Consider the following 27,555-nt stretch of genomic DNA (forward strand, 5'->3'; position numbering starts at 1 on the left):
CCCCTGCCTCTTTGTTGTCCTTTACTAATGCGAGAATCCTTCTCGCACCCCTGCCCCAAAACCGCATTTAGAGAGGTGCCATATCTGCACTCCATTTACCGATCTTGTTCGGAGACAATCAATCGCTTAATGCATTTTTCTGCCGCTTGAGGAACACAGACATGAAAAGCATGGTTGAGCCACGTTATATCAAGCTTGGGGAAGCAGGATGCAGCGTTTTGCAAGACGAAAGAAAAGGGTTTAGATAACCTGTTCGTTCAGCGATTATGCTCATTTTCAGGCAAGCAAACCACTAACCCTTTTAGTATCAGCAAGTTAAGTGGTTAGTAATCTCCTCCTTTTGCAACATCAATTTGAATCTCGATTGTGTCAACACACTAAACCCAGCACATACAAGGTCAACCTGCATATTCGAATAGCAGGCTTAGTCAAATTACTCCACAGCAGCTACGTGCTGCCTTATGGGTAAGCAACACATTGTATGGCTTCAGGATACATACCCGGGATTCCAAGTCATATGGGCCCAGCCAACCACCACAGCGGGTGAGAAGAAAAAAAAAAGTGGGGCATTGAGCAGGTTTGTTGTATCACGGATATGCTACCACTAACAACTGGGGGTGGGCGATTGATCGATTAACCTTCCAATTAATCGATTAATGCTTTAGTAGCGAATTTTTTTAACCGGTTGACGTAATGTGAGCAAACTGAAACGCGTGTCATGTTGAAATTGCACGCAAGCATGCCGAGGACTATATTCCTGTTCAAATAACTCGCCTGACATCACAACAGAAAACGATGCAGGTATGCTCAGATGATGATAGTGACTAAAAGCAAAAGCTTATAGCCGAGACAGACAAAGAGGCTACGTTTGATACAAATTTACACAGTACACAAATCGGCTAGTGGGCACTTGCACCGTTTGGGCGTTGTATAAACCAACTCTGTCGTAAGTAAACCAAAATTACTGGCTTCCCCTGCAATTGCGCCGAGTGCTGATGTTTCCGATTCTAGAAAAGTGTGAGTGACAAACACGGTGATAAGCGTCTCGCCTGCATCAGCGCCATGGTGATGACCTGCTTACCTCTTCTGGTATGTCCGTAACAGGCCAACGAGCACATCGATCTTACTAATATTACGAATATTATTAATATTCTACTATAAACAATCTTCAAATACTAATTTTGGTCATTTTTCTTTGTAAACCACTGCAACCAGTTAACCAAGTAAAGCCAATCAATTAACCGTATTAAAAATATTAACCGATGCCCAGCCCTACTAACAACCCAATAGTTAACACGTCACAAAAAGGAGGACCTTTCAGAGTGGGCATAGCTCAGAAAAGCCAACTTTTACAGCCACTTTGATAATACTGAAAGTTCAGTATACATATCGTAAATGCCCAACATTTGTGTAACAGCCCCAATTTCAACTGAGCTTTCACGCTGCAACTTTACTGCACTGAAGAGTTTTTGTTGCATCCAAGTTTGATATATCGGGGCTCAACTGTGTTGCATTCAACTTCTCAGAGGGTGCCTGCCACGTTACCTCTACCTGCTACCTCTGTGTTTGATGCATTTGTCTGGTGCCCTACTACATATCCTCCTGTATCCAGGAAACAGCAACACCTCTTCATCGCTTTTTCCTTAGTGGCAAGTCTGCATTCCACCGAGCCTTTCGCATGCCTTTGCTGCGTCAGACAATCAGTCTAAGTGCTTCAGCTCTCGCTGTACACACATTGTTCGAGCATTGTAACACTGTTGTGCAGTTGTAGCTTTCATCGAGCAGCCAGTGTTCGTTTGAAATGTAGTGGAGGGTACTGTTGCTAGCCTGTGCAGTGGTGAGCTGTTCGAGGGCATTTGAACGATTAGTAGTAGTAGCAGCCCAGCAGGGCCTAGTCGCAGCATATACACCCATTTAAGCTTTGAAGTGATGTGACCTTGCCGTTTTGGACATGGCTTTCCCTCAATGCCTCTGCAGTAGCGACAGCGTGGCACATTCCAGTCATCCGAATATCAGCAGCCATGCTATGTGAAGACCTGCTATGCCTGAAAAGTGTTTCACGTATGGCTATTGTGTACGTGTAGATGCAAAGCACCGCACTGTGTTGCTGCAGCTTTAACCACTCGTTGCTGTGGACATGACCAGCGGTGCAATTAATGTTGTGGTCTCACGGCTTGTTTGTTGTTGAATGTGTATATTGTATAGCCCTGTAGATGAAAAAAATGAGAAAAGAAAAAAAAGTGTTCCCTAAAGTGCAATAAATGGTCAGCAGTTACATGTGTCATTGTTTTTAGTGCCACATGGGTGAATAAGAAATGAAATGCCACCGACTTTGTGCCCACCACACAAATTGCGGATGTTTCAGCACTACTGCACAACAAGCCTGCACCTAAGGCAAGTTTCACATTGTTTTGTGCCAGACAATCTTTTAAGATACCATAGGCATAATGTGCAGTGTGCAAGTGCCCTCTGCAAAAGGCGGAATCTTTGTTTACTTGCTCCAATGCAGCGACAAAATTGCCAAAACCAGTAAAAAGTACGAGTTTAAAAGTGAGCAAAATTTCCACCATACCAAGTGTCACAGCGAAATTGTTCACCTGGTTCCATTTTTTTAGTGATGGGGTGCACTGCTCAAATGTTTGTGGACGAGGCTGAAGGCACGAGAATTGAATGAACCACCATTATCAGTGCATGCAGTAACCCCCTTGAAAGAGAACCAGTTGAACCAACACATTATTCAAAGAGTTAACATTTAAGATTGTAAGTGACGCATTTGAGAAAACCTTCAACTAGGTTTTGGCGCTTCATTTTTTCTGATTTGCGTCGAATTCTCGGAGACACACATTCCTGGTGTGGAATGACGAAGCTGCTCCATTCATGGAAGCAAAACAGAACAGCTGACAGATGACAAGACCCTCTACAGAATGTGTCCAAGTGACAGACTGAAAATGAAACCAGCCCTGTCACACGGGCGCTTTCAATCACGATTGAGTCGATACGGATCAAGCTCAATCCGGATTGGGAGCCGCTACACGGCAGTTTCAATCGCAACCGAGCCAGATCCCGCTCAAACTCAATCCTGGTTTCTCAAGCGCGATTGAGGTTTCCGAGCGCGATCGGACGAAAGTGGTGATACTCTTGTCCCCACTGACTGATGGCACAGAAGGTGACAACTTCAACTAACGCCAGAAGTTGTACCAAATAACTTTACCCAAATAAGCGTGCGGTAACGTTCACAAAGTTACGTATACCTACAAGCGCGCTAAGTTACCAGATGCCGGCCGCAAAGTACATTGGCGGCGCCATCTGGCGTACGCGAGTGCAAACGGTGCAACTTCTCAATCGGGATTGAAATGTGCCGTGTAGCAGCGGCGATGCGTCGAGCGCACTTGATAAGTCAATCGCGGTTTGCTTCAATCGAGATTGAAAGTGCCCATGTGATAGGGGTATTAGATTTGCATAGATAAGTGCAACCAGCACGACAGCTGTGAGTGCAGGTTTTAATGTGTGTAAAAATAATGCTGTTGTGCCCCCACCACACATGAGGCGTCTTGTTCGTAAAACACGCCACAGCTTAGCATGAAAACGTGAGTGGAACTGGCTCAAGCCTGTACAAATTCAAAGAAAGAAAAATGAGGGAGGGCTCGCAAACCATAACAGAAGGATACAGCCAGTTCAGTCTCACTTCAGTCTCGCTGACTTAACCACAAAACCCGGCGACTCCCTGCAAGAACGCGCGTACCAGCCCCACTCAACGTCGCAGCCACACACCATAACGCCAGCAACGCGTCACAAAAACTGACGACACCGTTTCACCGGTCATCCGAGGAGTCGCCAGAGCTACTGCTGCTCCTCCTCCTTTCTTTTTTCTTCTTCTTCTTGCGTCGGGAATCCTTGTCGTCGCGCGAGTGCTTGCTCCTTTTCCGGTCGCTCTTCTTGCTTTTGCGGCAGCTGTCCCGGCTCTTGCGACGTTCGCCGTCTTCGTCACCGCCGCTGCTCTTCTTAGGCGATCGAGATCGCGACCGGTGCTTCTTCTTTTTCTTCTTCTTCGCCTTGTCGGGCGACGACGTCCGGCGGCTGGTCCCGGCGTCGGAGCTCTTCGACGCCGCGGCAGCCCGCGCAAGGTTGAGCTGCGTGAGGGGCGAGACGAACTGCTCGTCGTCGCTCGACTCTTCGGAGCTCGTGCTGCTCACGTCGAGGACGATGTCCTTGTTCGGGTTCACCTTGAGGAAGTTGCGGCACTGGTAGGTAAAGTGGCCCGGGTAGCCGCACTTCTTGCACGCGGGACGTACAGTGTCCGACGACTGGTTCGTGAGACGGATGATCACGTCGCGAAGCGTGCTCTCCATGGTTCGAACTCCGGCGAGTGAACGCGGTGTCACTAGTTGTTGTTCGGCTTACCGCAGGCAGCAGGACCAAGCGCGGTGTCTCCTTGACTGTGGTGCACCGTTCAGCACACCACGCTCAACCATGTCCGCGCCGTGTCTTCTCTGTCCGCTGTGGCACGCGCGCTGACGCAGCAGCGAAGAAGGCGGAACTAACAATGGAAACCACAGTTCTTCTACTAGCCAAACTATCTCACTATTTGAAACCTCCACCTCAAATCCCAACTTAAATTCTCAATTCACCACTTTACAATCAGTCGTACAGATACAAAGCTCCAAAGCTCGGGCTGGCACCAAATGGCACGACTCCGCTCCGCGAGAACTGATCAGCGTAGCAGATAATCTTTGTTTACGTTAGTTATGACAATTGCTTAAAATTATTTTTAATGTTTAAGACGCTATTAAAGATTATTTTATTGCAAGTATTAGTTATTTTGTATATACTTTTTGTAATTTTTGTAACAAAGTAACACTACTCTGGCCACCGGGCCTGCCGGCGCTGTCGTCGCTGGCGCGTGTTGTGGTGCTTTCGAATACCGCGTTGTGCTGGTTCTGCCGAAATCGTTTCTACACGTTTACAGCGCAGTGAGTGTCTTTTCCGGCATTTTTAAGGCTCTCAGTTTACTCATTGCTTCCTTGGCTTACCTGTTTCTGTTCTCAGCTGCACGATCGCTAAAAGCGTCGGCAGATTTTTGCCCTGTTGTTTGGTTACGGAAACCCTACTCACGCGGTGGGGGTGGTGAAGAAATTCACTTTTCGCCCTAAATTTGGCGATCCATTTTTAGCCTCTTTAATACACTAACTTCTCTGTTTCCGCAAATCAGGAAATAAGAGAATTTATGAGCGCGCGAAGCGTGTGCCGATCAGACGAGCAAGGCAGCAGCTAGCTGCCATGTGCTTAGGCATGCTTCCGAGATCGAAAACCGATGGAACTTCCTTAGTAAAAGCTGTTCATTTGTGGATGTGTGCAGATTCTTGCCTTCGTCACGTATTCAGAGCATTAACTGCTAATCTGCGTTTCACTTAAACACTGTTTGACATCCATTGTTTCTTTTTCTTTCACTGCATTGCAAAGTGTTCTCGGATTTTGTATAGTAAGCCGTCGCGCCTGACACCGCCGATGTCGCCACTGTTCCACGACCGCTCGCGGCCACGCGAACTCAACCTTAGTGCAGAGAGAGTGTGAGATAACATTGTCCTCGCTTTGGGTTTCGATATCTTGGTTCCGCTTTCGTTACGGGTCTGCATTGGGGATTGAAAGTAGAAGGGCTGGTGAAGTAAAAAAAAAATAACGAGCAGTAAGGCGGGTAGCAGAGCATCTGACAATGTATAAAACCAGGTGACTAAAACCCTTGAAATTAGTAATTGTAATGGAACAGATCTGTGTGCATGCTTCAGGCAAATGTGGCTGATGAAACTAAAAACAATCCCCCCCCCCCCCCCCCCCCCTTCCCCTCCATCACACACTAAAGAGAACAATTTCTGGTCTGCGGTGAAGGACTGACAGGCAATCCTCGCTTTTGAAGCACGACCATAAACAGTGAGATTGCAAAATTTCTGACGGTCCATCCGAATCGCAGGTGAATCATTTGGGCACTTCAAAGCCCCTCCAAACAGAATTACAGGAGGGGGGTATCGAAGAAATGTTTTGTTAATAGATTTTCAGCACACCAAGCCTAAAGTTCTGTATCATACCCTATACACACTGCTGACATACAAGCAGTGATGAGCCCTGAAACTTTGTTAACACTATGAAAAAAAGAAAAAAAGTTTTGCCGTGCTTTTCCTAGCAGCACCAGGAAAGTAGCAAAGGTAGATTTAGACTGGCTGATGGCTTGCTGTTTAATTCTAAAGGCACTAGCCAGAACCTCTGGAATGTGCTGGGCATGTCTGCTGGCTTTGACTGACTGCATGATCAGCGTGTGCCATCAGAAAAGACTGCATGCTCCTGTGAAGACAGAACGCAAAGCGCATTTCATCCACTGACAGTGGCCTGCTTAAAGTTGTCAGTAGTGAGGTCAGAGTGCACAGAAAGGCTAAAGCCTTGTCTGCTGATGGGTGCTGTTCTCCTGCACATCAATAGCCACCATATTACTGATAGAGAAAAGCAGACACAAGCACTTAACCCCTTACTTTGCTGTCGAAATAGGCAATTCTGTGACATTACATGGCCTCGCTCAATGGAGAAAAGCGGAATATCTATGGAAAAAGCTTGATGGAAGGGGGGGGACGGAGCAAGTGCCCCTTTTAAAGCTTCCTGTAGACACCCAAAGACATCGCTTTTCCAAATTGCACTGAGTAATACATGTTTTAGGGCATGTATTAACCGCATTTTTTGTCATTGCAGAGCTTCTGTTCTGTGGTTTGAAATTAGAATTTTATAGACAGCCTGAAAAGTTGAAGTAGACTACAGAAAAGGCTTGCGGGACTAGCGCATACTCTTAATTCGAGCTAAAAAGTATCGTAGCCCTTTTTAACCTGCGTAATGCATTTCACTTACCGTATTTTCGTGCATATAACCCGCACCTGCATATAATCTGTACCCTCACTTTCAGCCCGCCGGAAAAGAGAAAAAAAATCCTCACGTATTGCTTGCACATTTGATACAGAAAAGGCTGCACCAAAGCTACTGCTCAAGCAACACATCACATGCGATGTAGACAGAAAAAGCGTATATTTAGCAAGTAGAATACACCGACTGCAAGGAAAAAGTCACAATTCACTAATAAAATTCAGTTGTTATAGTGCACTCGTCCTTGTTTTTTTCTTCCTTGTCCTTATATGTTTTGTGCAGTCACTTCAGTGTTACTGCGTAGGAGCTTCACGGCGCAACGCACGTTGCCGTGAAGGTGCACTAAAGGAAAATCCCCGTGTATTATCCGCACCCCTGCTTTGCCTCTGAAATTTTCGCATTTTCAGTGCAGGTTATGCATGCGAAAATACTGTAATGCATATTACTCTAATGTGTTTGAGGTACGAAGTGTGTGAATTCTCCCTCAACTACTGTAAGTCTGTTTGTTGTCCCTGTTCAAGCTCTCACATTCTAGGTACACTTCAAATGCCAAAAAACATGTTTATTATTATTTTTTTAGCATGTGTGTGCATACGTTTACGCTAGGATTTAGTTGGTAAGCTCTTGGCGGTAACTTAAAGTAAGAACCATGGGTGAGGCAGTGAGCAGGGGACATACTTTTGGTGCCTTGACACTAACAAGCCCCATAGAACATTTGCTTCACGTTCGGGCAGATGTTATTGGGCAGTAGAACACGGCAAAATTAACTGCGGATTGTAACTTCTGTTCCTGTTTGTTGTTTTGCAGATGGCCGAAGAAGTCATGCAGGTGTCTGAGGAAGCGCTAAGGAAGAGGAAAGCTGAAAATGATGAGGATGGTCTGCCGGATGCGAAAAGAGCAAAACCGGAAGGTGAGCTGCTAACGGTGTGCTAAGGGCGTAGGTGCCACCTTTTACTCCCATCCATTCCGTAAGGCAACATTCCGTTCCTTCGATTCCCGGCCGCGGCGGTCGCTTTTCTGATGGAGGCGAAAAGCAAAAACGCCCGTGTGTACGAGATTTTGGCTCACGTTAAAGATCCCCAGGTGGTCAAAATTAATCCGGAGCCTTCCACTACGGCGCGCCTCGTCGCCTGCACTGCGTCGGCGCGTTAAACCCCCACAATTAATCAATCAACATTCCGTTCCCTTGTAAATGCAAGTCAAGCACTTCCTGTATAACCTAGTGACATGTACTGGCTTGCTTTGAACATCCCTTATTATTCTGTTGAGCAACTGCTAAGACGAGCCCGCTGTTTGTCCTGTGTGGCCTCAAAGTTGGGTCGCAGGTTTGGATGCCAATGTCCTGGGTTTGATTTCCAAGGGTTCAAACAGCTTTTTGCAATTTTGGTATTTGAAAAAAATTTTTGATCAATTCCGAGTCTTGATTTTATAATTAAAAGTGACTTGTCATCATTTAGGTCGGTTTAGGTCCAGGGTGCAGCCTGTTTACATGTTAAATTTACATTTTGAATTGCGCCGGAAGTTCCAGGCTTGTACTTGCATGGAAACGGGAGGCCGCCTTCTGGGAGGATACTGCCAGTTCATCACACATTGGCTTCCCAAAGAGCAATTTTTGCTGTTGCTTACTAATCTCAGGAAAACATTCCTCATGGTGTTATTCGTCGTAGAATGCCACCTAAGGTTGTCTTACGGTTTGTTCCAGAAGCGTTGAAGAGGGCAGCTGAAATCGATCAATCTGAACCGCCAGACGCAAAAAAAGAAAAACAGGAAGGTGAGCTCTTGGAGTCTTGAGGGTGTGTGTTCTGCCTTCTCTTTTTCGGAGATATTACCTGTTTGTCACAAAATTGTTTGCCAAAGAGACCATTCATCTTAGTAACATGTTCTTTGTAGCACTGTTTGTTACAAAAAGCCACCGTAGGTTATCCCATGGTTTGTTGCATTTGAGGCTCTTAAGTTTAGAGGGAGCGAAGATAGAATAGAGGAAACTGGAGGCTGTGGATTTCACAAGAGGCTATTTATTGTGGCTAGCTTTTTCAGGGCAATAATTAGTACCAGATGTATTTACCAGGCGTATTTGGTAAGTACAAAATGCAAAAGTACCAAAAAAGTAAAATGCATGGTAGTAAATTCCTATTCATTGGTGGCAATCACGTCTTAAGCAAATGTCCCCTGTGTTCCTTTGCGTTCGTGCCACACCTTTTTCATGTAAAAGCTTAAGTGCTTTTTATACAATTTTTGTGCAATATGTACAAGTCTGTCTGTGATGTTGGCACATACCTGGGCCTATTTTTAAAAATTAGCATCTATAATTGCCCTATTTATGACACAGTATTGGCCTGTAACTGTGGGGCTGTCAGCATTGCTGCTCTATTCTAAAGGGTTGCCACCTTTCCCAGAAAAAAAAAAACGGCCTTTCAGGGGGGGGGTGAATTTGTGATTTGTGTTAAAAAAAGACGCCATTTTTTTTTTCCACATGCAGTGCCTTTTATTGTGGGGGTTTTCTAGAGAGAAATGAACATTACGTTTGTACTGAAAGTGACTGAGGTATTGGTTATTGCTTCGAATGTGCTGCTCTGAAAAGTAACCGCACATACTTCGTCCATTAAAAGCTCATCTTTGCATCTGAATTCTCCGAAGGAATGTTAAAAAGTATGTTATGCACAACTTGTCGGCACGTTTATCATCATAGTTGCTGGATTGACACTTATAAAATGCCCGCCAATATAATTGTGGCACGGTAGACAAAAAACCGGCCAATGACAGCCGGTTTTTAAGTATGAAGCGACAACTGGCTCACTGTGTACAAAATTGGTCGTGTCAGTCAAAAACTGGGCTGGCAACAGCGCTAACAGCTAACAAGTTGCACTCTTTGGCAATTGAAACTTAAAGGAGCCATGAAGAGAAAACACAAGTTTGGTTCATTCAAAAGATTGTCTCGTTAGAATCATACTGACACCACTTTTAACGTAAACTTCGCTCAAATAAGCTACATAATTAGGAAAAACGGGAATGGTCATGCGACCCACCAGCTCATTTCCCGCAACAGAACCTATGATGTCACATGAGCTAAGCTCTGCGATTGGCGGAGGCTGGCAGAAGCAGACGAAAATTAGGTAGAGCTTACAAACTAGACGAACGAGCGATTTGCGCTTAAATTTAGGGCACATTCTTTACAAAGCAATAAGATTGATGGGACAAACAGTGGAAGTTACGAAAGCACATGTAAACATAGAAGTACTGATGCGTTCTGCTGTTCGTACTGCGCACAGCATGCTTGGTTTAGCTGCACAGCACTACGGGGCTTGGGGTTGTCTCAGACGACACTAGCCGATTGACGCAAGCAACGGTGTCTTACGTGACCCCATTTGTCGAGCGAGCACTGTTTCAGGGAACGAATATTTTCTCCCAGAACAAAAACAAGCCAGGTTTAAATGCGGGCAAAAACAAACCAAACGCTTGCCACGGTATGGTGGCGCCATCTAGGTTACGGAACGTAAAGAAACGCGGGAACAAACCAACACCGCTGTACAGGGTGGAGACAACCTTTGAACGGTCCCGTGCCGCCGCAATTGGGCCAACGGGCTCAACGCGTTATTCTTTTCGCTTCCCACGAGACCTACCAACGCGAAACAGACAATATGATTCAAACTTCTTCAGTAAACCGCGTTGCGGCGATAATTTTAGCGCGGTTTTGACACAATGACTTGCTTCGGCGGCGAGCGAGCAACCGAAAATGGCGGCGCCAGCGTATACGTGTCTCTACCCTGTACGGCGGATGCGTGAATGAAGGTATTCTAGGCTGCAGAGCGGTCGGTTCCTGTGATGTCATTTGGGACCACGAAAACGCACGATTGAGCGGGAAAATCAAAATTTTAACCTAAATTGTTCAATTTCTCAGTGAATAAAGCACCGTTTTTATCCGGACAAGCGCTGGGGGCACTATAAAACACGAAATCTTTCGAATAAAACCAACTTGCATTTTCTCTTCATGGCTCCTTTAACCTCTTTAGAAAGATAGGTAACTAAGGGGTTCTTCAGAATTTTCCAGCGCTGTGTCAGAAAAAACTGCTCCGTCTCTAAAACTTCGGCAACAGCTGTACACAGGTGGCTGCAAAACCAAGTGTGGAATGGCCATTTTACGGCCATTTGAGTGAGCTGCACGCGTGTGAGCTTTTGCGTGTTGACTTGGCCCATTTTGCACGCAGAGACAGCACAGGAGGTTGTGGTGAAGAGGCGCAAGGTTGTGGGACAGGTCTTCGTGGCAGGCATGGGCGAAGTGGGTCAACTAGGCCTGGGCCCAGACGTGTTCGAAAAGGCACGCTTCGCTTTGGTTCCCAACTTGGACGACGTTGTCGACGTGGTCGCCGGGGGTGTCCACACACTGTGCCTGACGGCTGATGGAAAAGTGAGTCTTTGGTGGGGTTAAATGCAGTGCTGATTGCTGCGATGGCTACACTGAATTGGTTTCTTTCAAAGTGAAAGCCTTATGTCTCGTTGGAAGGTGACCTTGAATGACCTTGACGTCGACACAAACGGTACAAAATCTGCTACAAAAATTGTCACATGATCTAAGGAAGGCCAGAAGGATACCAATGCATGCCGGCTGTGTAAAAGAGGTGTGATATTGTCATTTGTATGACAGCTGCATCTTACCAGTACTCACCTACGGGGCAGAAACTTGGAAGCTCACTAATAGGGTTCAACTTAAATTGATGACGACTCAGCGTGCAATGGAATGGAAGACGATAGGTGCAACATTAAGGGACAAGAAGAGAGCAGAGTGGGTCAGGGAACAAACGTGTGTTAAGGACGTATTAGTAGAAATTAAGAAGAAGAAATGGACGTGGGCAGGGCATGTAATGCGAAGGCAAGATAAGGGGTTGGTCATTAAGGCTAACAGAGTGGATCCCCAGAGAAGGTAAAGCGTGGCAGGGGGCAGCAGAAAGTTAGATGGGCAGATGAGATCAAGAAGTTTGCGGGGATAAATTGGTCACAGTTAGCACAGGACCGGGATAATTGGAGATTAATGGGAGAGGCCTTTGCCCTGCAGTGGGTGCAGACAGGCTGGTGGTGGTGGTGATGATGATCATTACGTGGCAGCAGGATTGAGACGAGACGAACGATGACAGATGATGAGATGGATTTTAATGTCAGGAAGCCATCTCGGTGCAAACATGGCTTTGTGCCACCGCGTACATCATCATCTTTGCAGACTGCAGGCATGATAGCATGCACCAGTGTTCAGCCTTATCTTCTCCAACCTTCTTCTTGTAGCAGTATAATTACCAAAGTTATAATTGATGAGTGATTGCTTGTAATCATTAGGAAGGTGGGGTTAAAACAGGAATTAAAGCTTGTGTGGGTGGACGTCGATGTAGCACCGACAGGATAAAACAGTGTGGCTGCTATGTCGATAAATGTATATAAAAGATACCTGTCACAGTAGTACATCTGGATCCGGAACCACCTTGTCTGTGCTGAACAAGAGTAAGTGTCACTAGGCTTTCACTAGAGCCACTAGATGAAGTTTTATTTAGTGGCTCTAGCTTTCCCCTTCAAAGCATGAAGTGCCCCAGAAAATTCTGTCACGAGTCGTCGCAGTATACAGTGTTATTTTTTCTGTGTTCACACCATTTGCAGGGGGGAATAATAGAACGAACTCTGGGGGACTGAAAAACGTGTTTGTTAAATTGAAACCTAGCTTAACTGAGGTCAACACTCAGCAGCATATTATAGAACCTCGAAGTCAACTTTCGCATGTCTAAATTATATTCGAATGTGTGCAGTTCTTATCATATTGGAATAGCTTGTTTTTTGAAAGGCTCATTCGGGTGGACTTTGGACATACAGATTGCCATTGCTAATGGCATTTCATTTTATTTCAGGCTTTTTTTTTTTTCTTCTGCCTGAAGTGCCTTGTAGATACTCAATTTCCAAGTACTGCTACCTGCACTTATTTACTTCTTTGGGTATTGTGCTTGATTTCTTTGTTCTGAAGTTGTCTTTTCAAAAACATCCAATGCTTCCAAATAGCATGCATTTGTTTAGAACTCATTATACAGTATAATCCACTCACAACGATATGGACAAAATTCGAAAATCTGGTTGTTATAACTGATTATCGTTACTATAGGGGCAATGCAAAAAATTGAGAAATATAATGAACTTAATTTTCATAAGCAATATACGGTTATATCTGGTACTGATTTGATTGATTATGGGGTTTAACGTGCCGACGCAACGCAGGTGATAAGGCACGCCGTAGTGGAGGACTCCGGATTAATTTTGACCACCTGGGGATCTTTAACGTGCGCCGAAATCTCGTACACACGGGCATTTTCACTTTTCGCCGCCATCAAAACAGTGGCCGCTGCAGCCAGGGATCGAACCTGCGTCCTTGTACCCAGCAGCACAACGCCTTAGTATGTCAGGTGCCGTTGTAAGTGGTTTACACTGTGTGACTTTGTAGTTCATCGTTCCATTTTTGCCTCCCCCACCCTCTTCTATCACAGGTCTGGTCCTTTGGCTGCAACGACGAAGGTGCTCTGGGCCGGACGACGACCGTCGAAGGCTCTGAAACGACTCCCGGACGTGTAGAGTTCCCCGAGCCGATCGCCCAACTGACGGCCGGAGACTGCCACTCGGTCGCTCTATCCGTCTCTGGCACGGTGTACATATGGGGTTGCTTCCGGGACTCCGGCGGTCAGATGGGCCTTGTGTCGGAGGGAAAAGCTGAGCACGAACCTGTCAAGGTCGCTACTGGGGTTGTGCAGGTGAGATTTGTTTTTTAGTGTGAGGGCGGTGGGCGCAAATTGTGTCTATCAGAGTAATCGAGGTAATCGAGGTAATCAACGTCACAGAGTGAAAGAATGAAGTGTGGGCAAGGAAGAGCGTTTGTAGGCAACACCCATCTATGCCTAGCGGCTGCTGTATGTGCCTGTGAAAAGCACTAGCAGGGCAAAGAAGACGGCATTATGGAGAGGCGCTTATTGTATATATAGCTGGATTCTAGCTTGTGTGCCCTTATCTGCTCGTGTTGTGCGGTGTGCGAGATGAGAATGCAGGGGATTGGTCTGTATCACATTTTTAGAGATGAGACAGCCCAAACAGATTTGGGAGCAGTTATCGACATTTAATACATCAGTTATCGACATTTTTAATACGTCATCCAGGGTTCGTACAGACTTCGAAAGCAAAAATTCAAGGGTTTTCAAGGACTTTCAAGGACCAGAAAAAACATTTTCAAGGTCCCCGTCCAACGTTTTATCTGGGATTATCTATAACTTTTCCAACACAATGCAAAAGTTATTTATTGCACAATACCTCAGAACATTAGTGCACATTTCGATAGGTGCTAACGGTTTGTAAATGCTCCTACAGCGTTTTTTATTTCATGGCTGGTATTTAGAGGTTTTTTTCGTCGTGTTTTGCTCAGCCTGTTTGATTTCAAAACTTACTTAATGTTGCTTGAATCTCCTGCTACAACACCAAGAGTATCAGCTGAAATTAAATCAAGTGTTGCTGCAAGGCCGGATGAACTATGTACACACCCACCATTTGCATGTAAAAGCAAACTGAGATGGAGCGTATGACGCACAACAAACATGCAATGAGCGAGCGTCCACAGACTAGACGGTAGATGCAAGATAGAGAACAAAGCTGGCTTTCACTGGATTGTACTGTGATATGGATTGGATTGACAAGTGCCTGCTCCCAATGTTGCCTTGTAATAATGAAAATCCCCCAAACTTGTAATTTCACGCAATACACTGAAACTTGATTGTTACAAGGTTTCTTTACATTTGTTAATACCTAAAATCCACCACAAACAGTTTAGATTCTTGTGAAAAGACAGGGCCATTGATTCTCTCCAGAAAAATCTAGGGTTTTCAAGGACCATTTAAAAATTCCAGGACTTTCCAGGCCTTGAAATTGACACTTCTAATTTCAAGGGTTTTTCAAGGTTTTCAAGGACCTGTGCGAACCCTGGTCATCTTAGGAGCTTAAAAAATCATATTTTCAGCTATTTTAAGGACACAAGTATACTTTTCAATCAGTTGTGAGCTCCGCAATTATCAGGTTTTTTTACCATTTGAACGCTTAAAATATTTCTGTAATCTTGAACAAGTGTAGAGGGTCGTTGCGTCCCACCAGCCCACCCCTTTTAATCCCCAAGGCGAATGTTCACCCCATAGTAATTTGAGAAACGTTACTATGTTTAGCCACCGCGCCTTTAGCATTAAACTTCATTTCACATGCATCAACTGTCATTATTTGCGTCCTGCTATCAGGCACTTCCCGAACAGGCCACGCCGACGCATTGCAGGCCGTAACCTGTGTGTCGATCATTCTACTCCAGAGGCTCGCGATCTCGCTGCAAAACACAGCAGCAACTCAGCGTTTTATAACACCGCAACAAGACAAAATGTTCACTTCTTGATCCCCAATTACAGACGCACGCACCGTGTTTCGCAATCAAGGACAAACCACGCCAAGGTCGTGGGCCCTACATTGCAGTGTGCTCCTTTCAAGCCACGCGACTTGCCACAATATGGCACCCATCTCAAACATTATCCCCACATTAAAGTCACTGTTCAGTACAACAACAGATAGGAACCCAGCCGACAGCATAAAATATACCAGGCGAAAAATTGGCAAAGCACACCAAACGCCTGAAGTGCATAGTAGCAGCTGGATGAGCCAGCAGCCATGTTTGTGGCCATAGCGATGCCCAATCGGGAAGGCCGTTTAAACAAATCCGACCGGATAGCCAGTCATGTTTTAGAAGCTATCGTTTGCTTCATTCCAGTGTGTTTGCAAGTGACCGACAATAAAAGTGGTGACCGGAAGAGGCCTTCCTCCCCACTGAAACTGACATGAGCATCAAAATCCTTGCCTTTTTCAGGCTGTTTTGAAGCAGTTTGGCACAATTTTTGGCATTCACCTAAATGAAATGGCTTTCAATTTTCTGTTTTTGTTTTTTATTTTATCACAGAGTAGTGTATAAACTGAATTTAGGTTGACCCTTCATGTAAGTCAACCCCATAACTTGAGGTGGAGAAAGGTTACAAAAAACATTCCTGCAAGAAGCTCACCAGAACATAAGTTTATTTCGGGTTCTTGTTGTTCATCGCCAAAGATGTCGGTACAAGTCACTCATCAGGGCTGTTGGAAACTTTTGTCGAAGGGGAAGCCCTTACATTAAGCTCAAGTCACTTGTTGAACTCGAGTCACTCGTCAGAGCTGTTGAAACCTTCTTAGTTAAGATCATTAGTTGGCCTTGTACCTCAAAGCAACATACTCAATTCAATGTGGCATGCGACGGGCATTTGTTATCACAACAGCATTTCTTCATTCTGGGTCACCCTTGGAAGACGTATCTTTATCTCGCAATGCCGTTTACCCATCTAGCTGATTCCTCAGACGCTCTAACAGGGACGTGATGCAAGTAGCCGGCCTTTTTCAGAATCGTCGGTTAACCGGACGACCTGATTTTTGAAAATCGCTGCCCATGCAGATTGCCTCTGGGAGCGAGCACGTGGCCATGCTGACTGCAGAGGGCGACCTCCTGACGATGGGCTGCCCCAAGCAGGGACAACTGGGGAGGGTGAGCGCGAAAATGGCGGCAGAGGGAGACTGCCGTGCAAACTCCCGCCTCTACCTCACGCCCACCAAAGTGCCTGTGGTTGAACCCGAAGGTAAGTGGGATGGGTGCGGGGTGCAGATTTTTTTCCATTTTCATTGGGTTGTTTTACTTCACAATTCAAAGAATGCTGTGTAAAGGCGAGAGTGGGCTGAAGCTGAGTCAGTGCCTCAGTGACTAAGGCGTTGTGATAAGCCCATTAGAGCACCCAAGATTTTTGTCTAGGGAGGGGTTCGAAATTTGGCAACAAATATAAAATGTAATGATTAATAAATAAAAAAATAAAAGAATAAATATAAAGGACACAAAAAAGTAGTTGTCGAGCTTTCTTAATTTCCACACGAAAAGATTAATCACGAAAGTAGCCACCATAACATATGCAATTCGCCTGCAGAAGCAATATAATAATGGGCACACTTTTACATAACAAAAAAAAGAACACAGAAAGCCTTTTTGCCATTGCTCGAAGCCTTGGACCCGTGTTTGGAAGTAGAATGGGAAGGAAGGGATAATGGGAGATCAGGGTGGGAAGGAAATACAACTAAAGCATTCCTGAATGCCTTCTTCTCTGACGAAGTCAAGCAAAGCATAAAAAATGCACATGCAGCGTACTTGTGACCCTTACTTTTGCAGAAATGCAGAAAGAAACCTTTCAAGACAGTTGACTACTGTCTACCAACTTTAAAATATGGCTTGCATGGAAAAGCCAGTTTCGAGGCTATACCAGATACGAAAGAAAAAGGTTGTTCACCTGTCTACCAACTGTAAAATATGGCTTGCATGGAAAAGCCAGTTTCGAGGAACAAACGTAGAGCCCAGACTTGAAATACGTCTTGAATGCGAAGGTTTGCTCAATTCGATCTACCTGCGAGTGAACGAAATCTGTTAGTATACGCTGGCACAATTTGCACCGAGTAGTCAAAGGAAGCCATATTTCAGGAAGTGTATTCATCACGACATCGTCGTCATCCGTGTTCACTGGTTTTTCTAACTGCGCACGAAATGTTGCCGCTTTGCTAACTCAAGCGATGTATATAAATGAAAACCAAAGCGAGTTTTGTCGAGTATATTTTCTTTATTTAAAATGAAAGGTCATCGTCACTTAAAACACCTTGATCCGAAAAGGCTTTGCTGATATCGCCCTAGAACTTTTGAAATCACAGTTTTTAGATCTACCAGTCGTACGTATCCCGCCAAAAGAAGTGCTGGCAACCATGGCCATGAGTTGTGTGGCAACGCTCTTTTAACTGCACGTGACATTAAAAGAGGTATAGTATTTAAAAACTTGTCCTCAGCTGAAACGATAATAATGTGCGACCTTTCCTTTTCCTTCATGTGTTTTTTCAATCGCACGTTACAATCAATTGAATTCTTTGGACACGTAGGGTAGTGTCACGTTTAGACACTAGATGTCACCGCCTTCCGACTTCACAAATTTTGGTGCAAAATTAAAATTATGTCCACCTGTTTGTTTAGAAATCCATCGTCGTTACCCTAGTATATCAAACACTGGCTTTCATATGAGCTGGAGGATGTGCATTCCACAAAAATCGGTTGTCTGTCCCTTTAATACTTCCCACGTGAGAAGTATGGCGAAAAAGCTTTGTGCTCTCTGCAACGCCCAGGTGGCAAGTCTGTGGCCTTCGACAGCGTCTGGGCTGGCGGATACACAACAATTGCTCGGCAGCGGGACACTGGCTTGCTGTACGGCTTCGGGCTCAACAACTTCCGCCAGTTGGGGTCGTTTGAAGGCAGCTCGAACAAAGCCGAGCTCTGCCTGTACAGCCCTGAACCGATGTCGTCCTGTTCAGGCCACAGGTGAGGCTGCTTTGGCTGTATGAAGTCTCACCAGTGATGCGGCTGTTCTAATAAGCTCGTTAATTGAAGGCCAACTGCACTAAAAATTTCAACCTCCTGGAAACGTTATTTTTGTATAGTCTGCGTAAAAATACTCCAAGACACAAAATATTTCTGCTGAAATACGCGTATCCGCGGCACAAACGACCATCAAAAATCGGAGATTTTGAAATTGAAATTGAAAAGAGGGCAGCCATTATGGCCAGGCTGAAATGACACTCCAGCCGGCCCAGCCAGCGAGCAAGCGGCCGCACGCGGCCGGCTGGCCGGAGTGAACCTGTGTGCAACGCATGGCCCTCACCACAGCCCCAAGAGAAGTGCACCCAGCGGAGCTCGACCGGTTCTCCTGGGTGGCCGTAGGAAAAAACGCAGGGCCGGCCACGGTGTCACTTCCGCTTCATGGCTGTTTGTGTGATCCGCCAGCAGGTGCAGCGTCGCCTGCGGTGGAGCTGTTTATAAATTTCACAGGGCTACCAGTCATGTTCCAGTTGCTTTGATGGTACCTACTGTATGTTCAGAGTAAATTTGGCAGAGGTGAAATTTGACCGCAGTTGGCCTGTAATTAAAGACTAAGAAAAAAGAAAAAAAAAGAAAGGCTCGGTTTAAATTTAAATTTAAGCTGCTCTGTTGGCCATGACTAGGACATAGGAAACCTGCTTGCTTGTGATGGGACAGCAAATGTTTCTGTAATGGATGTTTATTGTTCTTACAAGAACTCAACTGTGCAGAGTGCACCAGTGAGATCATTAGAACACTTGTTACATGGTAGAGGATGAATTTTGGATAGTTTTTTAATAATTTGCAGGATGCTGTGTGAAAATACTTTTGCGCGACGATCCCATAGGTATACTGCCCTTGTATTGCTAATGCTTCGAAAAAAATCATTTTGGGATTGCGGAATTTCTCAAATGCTGCTATCTGTGCCAGTAACAGCTTTTTCTTACCAATGCTTTGTACAAACTTACTTCTGAAATGCTTGTTTGTAACCAACCGACCCTGTACCTTGTTTAATAATATGCAATGTTTCCTGCAAGTTTGCTAATACCTATGCATTGTACGTGTCCCAAGAAATCGATTTGAGTACTAGGTGCAATTTTTGTATATTTTCATTTCTGCATGTAGTACGATATGGATAGAGGTATATATGTTGAGCTGGAAAGGTTGTTGGATTGAAATTGAGTGCTCTGCAATTCTTGGTTGCGTTGACTTTACCTCAAACTGTGCTGCATCGTGCCACTCAAATCCCATTATGCCACATTGTATTTGTGGCAATATCAACCCTCGAAAATGGCATCACTATTGTTTTTAACATTATAATGAATACTGTAACGTTCAATGCGCAAACTACATGAAGACAAAGAAAGAAGCCGAGACAATGCGAAACTTGCAAGTAACTTTATTAGGAAGAAATGTATTTTTACATACAGCAAATCCTCACGTCACCTTACACTATCTTCCACACAACACTACTGGGGAACGTGTTCAGACTGTCCAGTCGTTACAAAGCATCACCTTGTCTTAAAATGTACACTTCTTTCTCGGTAAGCGTGAGGGAGGGCATACTCACATAATTATCACCAGCACATGTGATCTCATGTGTCTCAATAATCTTGCGAGTCTGTTTACTCCTGTTTTTGGCGATAATGCTGCTTTTATGAAACAGGCGTACAACCGTGGTCAACCATGGTACAACCATGGTCTTCTTTCTTCGTCTTCCAACTCACCCAAACCTATACTTTGTTAATGAGTACTAATTAATAATTTTCAGCAAGTGAAACTGCCACTTAACTACGGCGCATCCAATTTTTGCACATTCGAGATGGTGTGCATTAGTTAGACCCGGTGGCACTCGCTTAATTAATTGCGAGAACCAAAACATAACCTCAGCTGACAAATTCTGACTGCTTTCAGGTGGAAGCTGGTCAGCGCAGGCGAACACCACACGCTGCTGCTGAGGGAAGACGGCACCGTCTTCACCCTCGGGCGCAAGGAGTACGGCCGGCTGGGGCTCGGTGTCTCGACTCCTGCCGACGGCAAAGACCAGGAGACCCCCGCGCAGGTCCTCAAGCTTTCCGACTGTGTGGACGTATCCTGTGGCGAGATCGTCTCGTACGCCATCGACAGCAAAGGTTCGGATTTTACTCCACTGCTCTTCATTTTGCCATTTTCCTCACTGCTGTTCATCTCATTATAACCTGCATTGCAAGTGTGAGGGTCTATGCCGTGGGGAGGTTATAAGCGTCAATGCGTAGTGCATCCAGGCGGGAGGCTGCTATTGTTTGTTGAACACAGGTGTTGAGTTTGTTTTCACTCCTGGTCTGGTGCTAAAAAAAATTAAAGCCATTCCACTCGATGTGAAAGCTGTCAGAAGTGCAGAGCAGTGATTCGCCACAATGGGCTGTAGCGCCATTATTCGCTCACTGCTACTACCCAATGCAATTCAAATTTCCCGCCTCCGCAGAGCTTGCACACCTCCTGTCTGAAACTGCACCAGTGGGAGTTCTGCTCTTTTTATGCTTGCTTTTCCTCCCGCACGTGTCGGCGTTGCACAACCACTTTTTTTTTTTTTTTTTTTCCCCATTTACTGTTGTAAAAACCAGTTCAACGAGCATTCTGAACTAAATGAATGCGGGCACTGCCGGTTAATTAGGTATGTTTTGCCTCAAATGTACCTGCAGTTTTTTTTTGCACTAAACAACAGGGAAGATGTATGACAAGCGCCACAGCGGTTCACGAGTTTCGAACGGTTATGACTACTTAAACCACTTGGTTTTCGAAGCCTCTGCGGGACGCCCTACGACGGGTATGCTGGGCTCTACTTGGGTCCGTTATCTCGCTGCACCACCTCATTCCAGCAGGCGCTTGACATCGACTGTTACAGAGAGCTATGACGACAAGGCGAGCTCCTAAAGTGCTCTGCGCATAAAATTGGATGGTAGAAAAACCCCGCTGCTCATCTTGTGTAATTGATGAGGAGGGGTGGGGCCGCCTAGATCTCTCTCCGAAGGGTTCCTGGGCTGCAGCCAGTGTTGGTGAAGTTTTTATGGATGTGTTACCATTATCATGGGAAACCTATTTTAAAAGCTTTAGGTCTCTGTCATTCATGGGTTTTATGACGTTAAAATGCTGCGACCATACAGTGTGTTTGAAATAGTGTGCACCATTTGTGATCTGTTCTGCATTTCTCTAAACGTGTAGGCCACCTGTTTTCCTGGGGCTGCGGCGGCAACTACCAGCTGGGCCACAAAGGAGAAGAGGACAAGTATGAACCGGAACAGGTTGCCGGGCGACTGGCGGAAAGAAAAGTCCTCGCTGTCTCGGGAGGCGGGCAACACGCGGTCGTCCTTGCTGCGCCGGCCGTTTAAAGGCGGCATAGGGCTTTAGCAAAAGAATTGACTGGGCACATTTAGTTTGTTAGTGTTCGCTCGGTCGCTACCAGTCATGGACGGCAGCAGTGGTGAGTTTGCACGACCGTTGCGGTGCACATACAACGGCAGTGGTGCGTTTTTTAAAAGTCACACTGTGGGGTAGCAGCCTTTGGGAGGGCATGCTGCCATCTGTGTATTTTCCGGTGAAACAACCTCAACCATGGTGGGCTATTTGTTTTGAAAACTAGCGTAAAGTTCTAAGAGAACAACTCTGCCCAAACATCGGCCACCCCGTAGAAACTGCGTCATGTTAGACAACTTTGAAAGCACCCAATTTCCCCTTCAGAAAAAAAGTCAATGTCTGTTTGTGAAGACTACCGGAGATTCAATTTTTATAAAAGAGAGATACTTGTCCTGTTTGAGTGGTAAGATAAGGGTGATGTAGTAGTGAAATTTTCTGGAAGCAGTTTACTCTTTTTTTTATAATTTGAATGGTTGTCCTCTCGGAACTTTACGGTAGTCTTAGTACGTGTAATGTATCAGAGATGACGCCACGCAAGAAAGTGTGATACTTCCTAGGGTGAGTGGTTATTCCTCTGGCCGCAATGTTCTAATTTATTGCCGATGATGATCCAACCAGTTCCGCTCGTGTATTAACAGTGCTTCATATGATGAAAGGAAGGATATAACTTCGGGCTTTGAACCTCAGAAAGATGTTGGTCCTTGTCGTAAGGAGTGGTGAACTGAGAGATTCACCGCTCTGTCTGACTGGGGAAGAAAGAACTGACCATGTGGGTATGTGTGCTTAGATTTTTTTTTTTTTTTTCTCCAAACGGTAAATGTTAGAAGTCCTGCACCAAATTCTGTAGAATAAAAAAGTGAATGTTCTCCATGCTTCTCGAATGTACCTGAAATTTCATCACTGCACAGCAGGCATGAAAGCTAGGTGTGCCAAATTTACTGCTGCTGCGTGCCTATGTGAGCTCGCGTATTGTGAGAGTCATCGGTGCAAGTCGTTGTTGTACAAGTAATTGTATAAGTTGTTGGGGCCTTACGTTCTTTTTCCATTTGCATTCAAATCCATCGTGACTCACAAAATGGCAAAGCCGCTAGTGGTGCAGAATATTTCGAATCGTCCTTGATGAGGACAGAAAAAAATTTTCCGGAGCACGTAAAGGAGTAATGACACAAAATTTCAAAGCTGAGATAACTATGTGCAATGCTTCCTTTTTATCAGGAGATATCTTTCCCAGCAAGTTTGAACAGTAACCATTCAGTATAACATTTTTTAAACCCATTTTAAACTTCGTCTGCACGAGGAAGCCCGGAGCGTGCCAGCATGACATCATTTGCTCCTTGCCCCAAACTGCCGATGTCGGGGCTCCCGTGACGTAGCAGACATGCTGGCTGCAGTTGCGCGCACTGCTATGCCGTGTGTACACGTCATGGTTTTGGGACTGATGTCATGCTGCCCAGGCGCGTGGGGATGGTGAAGACCTCGGCCGGTCTGGTCATGCGCGTGCGACAAAAATGGTGACGTCATGTGATACTTCCTGTCATGGCGGCCGCTCGGCGTTCGTTTTGCCGAAACGGAAACTGACGCAAATAAATGACGCCACAAAGAATTGTTTAGGCTGCGATCGGCCGTCTAATGTGCCATTCTGTGATTAGTGGGCCGGTAGGCACCCATACCAGCGAAAAAAAACGTATCCCAAAAATTTCGTGTCGGTACTCCTTTAAGTTTGCTTTGATGGCGAAAGCCTGGCGATGCTTCCACTATTGTACAACTTTCGCATTTCCGATTCACAGCTTTGTGAATTCTGTGGAGTGGACACATTAACCCCTTAAAAACTCCCAATTCCTAGCCAATACCCAAGTATGTGCCACGAAAAAATGAATAACTTTTATTTCTCCAATGACAACATGCATAGCTAGTGCAGTGGAAGTGCATTGGGCTGTTACTGTAGAGACCCAGGTTCAAATCCCATTGGATCACACGTGCAATTTTTATTTAGTTTACAGCACCAGTCGACAATACTAACGGTTTTCTGCAGAATGGGGCACTTAAGGTTTTCACCTTAAAACCCAGCCGCTGCTCCTTAAAGGGACAGACAACCGATTTTTGTGAAGTGCATGTCCTCCAGCTCATTAAAAAGCCATCGTTTTATATATTGGGGTAGCCACAGGGAATTTTTAAAGAAACTGGCGGAAATAATTTTAACTTCAGTTGTTTGGACACTACCGCAGATTTCCAAACAGCACTGCTGGTTTCAAGGCGTATTTCAAAAACCGCATAAAGGAACAGCAAAGGTTGAACATTATTGTTGTTTTAGCCCGGGTACAAGTTTTTAAATACCGCTTTTAATCTCGCCTACAACTAAAAGTACGTTGCCACACGGTTCACTGCCATGGTTGCCAGCATTCTTTTGGTGTGCCACGTACAGCTAGTAGATCTAAAAATTCCAATTTCAAAATTTCTAGGGCGCTATCAGCAAAACCATTTTGGGTTAAAGTGTTTTAAATGATGCCCTTTCATTCGGGATAGAGAAAAAATAGTTGACAAAAATCGGTTGCGTGTCCCTTTAAACCCTCACTTGTCAGGTTAGTGAGAAGGACAGTTTGCATTGGACTCCAGGAAGAGAGGAATAATGAAGGTAGTGAGAGAGGGGTACCACCATCACTGCCTTTTGTAATTCGTTCATTGAGTTGCTGTGGTCAAGTGGGGGTCAGCCTCTCTGCTGGGCCATAATTTGAACACTGCCATTTATACCCGGTGTGTTTTCCCCCCATTTTTAAGCCTTTTGCAGTTAACGACATGCCTAAAAGGGACATTTAGAAATTTGAAATCATTGCTCCAGCCCGGGCCCGGTGGTCATCATAGCTTTGCATGCCCTTTTTGCTGATAGTATTCGTACTTTAAGTGAACTGTTTTATTGGGTTTTTTGTTGTTTGTATACGTTTCCCATAAGCCCTGCCATTACTGTTTACTTTTCAAACACTTTTTGTTGCTATCTTTTGTTGAGGTCCGTGTATTTATTTTGCACATTCGTCTGCTTTTCTGCTTTTTTACAACTTGGGGGTCTTGCATGAGTGCTACCGCGCACATTTGAACGCGTGTTTGTTATGGTACGCATATTTATTTTGCACGTTTGTCCATTTTTTGCACTACCTGGTGGTTTTGCACATCATATATTTTTGCACGATTTGGTGATTTGCACTATTTCTACCGGGCACACTGGAAAGGGTGCTTATTTTTGCCATTCGCAAAATGTGGCATGTTTCAGGCTGCTGGCGTCAAGTGTTTGCAGTGCCAGCTTTTGTTTACAAACTTAAAAAGTGCTATTTTGATGTCTTTCAATTTTTCTGCTGCTCCCAGAAATTAAGCTGCTTGTACAAATTTCTCGTCAAACTGTACACAGGCTCATTGTTGAACTGTTTAAATTTTACAGCGCAAGTGTGTGTTGCATGTTTTTTGGAACACCATGACCAATCATCCATCTTCCTTCAAAAATGATGAGACCAATTAGCATTATTCTCATGAGTCAGCATTTCGTCACGATGCATAGTAAAGCATTTTCATATCTTCTCGTTACAGCTGACACTCAAAATTGCACTAGCTAACCGAAATCATCACCATGAGTGTGTAATTGTCTGGTGCTTGGTTTTTTATACTGGTGAACTATACAATTTGAGGTGCACTGCGGTAATATCGTATTTTCAGGATTCTAATGCACCCCCGATTGTAATGCACAAAAAAATTTTGTCATTAAAATTTGAAAAAATAACTTAATCTGATAAAACTAATTTAATAATAAATATGTGCAACAACTGGTGAAGATGTGGCCATGTCAAAATTTACTCTCGTGATGTTGACAGATTGTTTCGGATTGGATTGAGTTGGATTTTGGGAGGAGTTTGCATCCATGGTGACGCCACTGGGGGGGGATTTGAAGCCGATTTTGGTTTCGCACCTTATTGTTACGCGCACACTAATTTGACGGCTACTTTTAGTGAAAAAAAAAAAAATGCTCGTTAGAACCACGCAAATATGGTGTGTTTTGAAGCCTGAGACACAAATACATATTTGCTTGGGTAATAAATGTAGCAGAAGAGTGTCTTTTTTACTAATTGTGAGCTGGCCCTGCAGTTTTGCTCTGAGTATGTTACAAACTGCTACTTGTAAGACTGATATTTTCCTATTGGGTGCAATTTGGGTGCCACGGTGGGTGCCACATTTTTAGGTACACTGTGGTAAAGCGTGTTACGCAGTTACAGTGTTTTTATAGTAAGTACTAGATCTGGCAATGGTTAGAACTCGGCTAAATTTCTTGTACACAGTTTTCGAACAATACAAAATGCATATTTTTCTTCTTGATATGGTGACCAGCTGCTGAAAGCCATATGTCCACATGAAAGTTCACTACAAATTGTTTGTTTGATTGTACATCTGTTATAAAGTCGTCTGGCAGTCATAAAAGGGTCCTTTCAACAGGTGTGGAACAGCTGTGCGCACCATTAAGCGCCAAACTCATTTACCTGTGCCGTCCTGCGCTGCAGTGCCCGAATTGAGCCACAAGATACGACTGCCATGATGCTCCATGTGCAAAAACTTGAGCGAAACGTCGCGTTTTCAGTTTCATGGAGGCTATGAGCAGCTATGGAAGTTGGCTTTGGCTTATCTGTAAGGCCTCGGGCATTATGCGCCGTTTTTTTTTTTTTTTTTACTTTGTTTTGTGTCTCATTTGTGCAGTTTTGTTTGCCGGCGCAGGCCGCGGCACCACAATCAATGAAAAATGACCAAAAGTAAGCAAAGTGTGCCAATGTTTCATCGCAAACAGATAGAAAACAGACAGAATAATATTCGCATGAACGGTTGTCGTGTACTGGAGGGGAACTTCAATTTAGCCGGCTATTTTTGATTATCTTAGCTTTCCCGCCAACTTTTCTTAGCTGCATGTATTGAACAAACAGGCTCTTGGGCGCTTTGCCCTCGCTTGTTAATTTGGTTCGCTTTTGTTGTGAGGTAATTACTCCTTTTTCGTCTGTTAATTTTGGGGTTGGCTTTGCTAATTTGGAGTACGGCTCAACATTACAACACTCTAGTTATGCAACACTCGAGTTACATAGTCGACAGTATACGTTTATAGCTCACAACCCCGTGATGGGCAAATACAAAGCCGTGTTCAGCTTTGCATGCACTGAAACTGCTGTTCGATATAAAAAAAAAACACAAGCAAACGTCGAGTTCACTTAACAGTGCCAATTACTGGACATGAAGCAAGGACAGTTTTCGGATCTCCTCCTACTCTGAGGATGAGGTTTGACGTTTGAATGGTAATATTGCAGCATGCTTACTGGGGCCAAATCTAGATAACTCCGCACGTTGTAAACCTCCGGATATGATCAAAAACTCCGTTCCTGGTTTAAAGTAGCTTCGAGTGCATGGCAAAACGCCTGATATTGTAGACAGATGAAACTTAATTGGCAGGGGGCTAGTACAGTGGCCTGTAGGAGGTTAGGGAGGCACTATAATGCTGTGAAATGGTGCTGCATCTGCTCCAAACAGCCTTTCTGGCTGCTCCAAATCTGCTCCAAAAGGCCCTTCTGGCTGCTGCATGCCTGCTGCCAGAAGTGCTCCCAAACCTGTGTACCCTGTTCCACCCCTGTTTCAAATTTTGTTCCATTTAATTCAAGCAAAAAGACTTGCAGTGACCAGCATCATGTTGAATTGTAGTAATAAACAGCTGCAAATAGCCAGGAATTGTATTCATTCAGTTCACTCAAGGCCCC

General features: G+C 44.8%; 2 protein-coding genes across 3 annotated transcripts; one reads left to right on the forward strand and one right to left on the reverse strand.

Annotated features, from left to right (window-relative positions):
* Positions 1 to 3,481: 3,481 nt before the first annotated feature.
* On the reverse strand, positions 3,482 to 4,682 carry LOC144159243 (uncharacterized). The gene has a single exon (XM_077690613.1). The coding sequence runs from the start codon at positions 4,347 to 4,349 to the stop codon at positions 3,813 to 3,815; it is 537 nt and encodes a 178-aa protein (XP_077546739.1). The 5' UTR covers positions 4,350 to 4,682; the 3' UTR covers positions 3,482 to 3,812.
* Positions 4,683 to 4,874: 192 nt separating this feature from the next.
* Positions 4,875 to 27,518, forward strand: LOC144159244 (regulator of chromosome condensation-like). 2 transcript variants are annotated; one of them, XM_077690614.1, is made up of 9 exons: positions 4,875 to 4,970; positions 7,705 to 7,807; positions 8,603 to 8,668; positions 11,103 to 11,302; positions 13,410 to 13,670; positions 16,415 to 16,595; positions 18,166 to 18,358; positions 20,309 to 20,526; positions 21,596 to 27,518. In XM_077690614.1, the coding sequence occupies exons 2-9, from the start codon at positions 7,705 to 7,707 to the stop codon at positions 21,760 to 21,762; spliced, it is 1,389 nt and encodes a 462-aa protein (XP_077546740.1). In that variant the 5' UTR covers positions 4,875 to 4,970; the 3' UTR covers positions 21,763 to 27,518. The 2 variants fall into 2 exon arrangements, with proteins under 2 accessions (XP_077546740.1, XP_077546741.1); XM_077690615.1 differs by having other exon boundaries at positions 4,903 to 4,970; positions 8,600 to 8,668.
* The last annotated feature ends 37 nt before the right edge of the window (positions 27,519 to 27,555 follow it).

Source organism: Haemaphysalis longicornis, unplaced genomic scaffold, assembly GCF_048455015.1.
Source record: "Haemaphysalis longicornis isolate Haplotype H1 unplaced genomic scaffold, Haemaphysalis longicornis Haplotype H1 scaffold_10, whole genome shotgun sequence".
In the NCBI taxonomy this organism is placed as follows: domain Eukaryota; kingdom Metazoa; phylum Arthropoda; class Arachnida; order Ixodida; family Ixodidae; genus Haemaphysalis; species Haemaphysalis longicornis.

What these genes read in the sequence shown, in the direction of transcription:
- LOC144159243 (XM_077690613.1), bottom strand. Translation starts at nt 4,349, where the DNA reads ATGGAGAGCACGCTTCGCGACGTGATCATCCGTCTCACGAACCAGTCG.
- LOC144159244 (XM_077690615.1), top strand. Translation starts at nt 7,705, where the DNA reads ATGGCCGAAGAAGTCATGCAGGTGTCTGAGGAAGCGCTAAGGAAGAGG. An exon ending in AAAAAAAGAAAAACAGGAAG is followed by an intron (nt 8,669 to 11,102) that starts GTGAGCTCTTGG and finishes TTTTGCACGCAG; the next exon opens with AGACAGCACAGGAGGTTGTG. An exon ending in GTACGCCATCGACAGCAAAG is followed by an intron (nt 20,527 to 21,595) that starts GTTCGGATTTTA and finishes CTAAACGTGTAG; the next exon opens with GCCACCTGTTTTCCTGGGGC.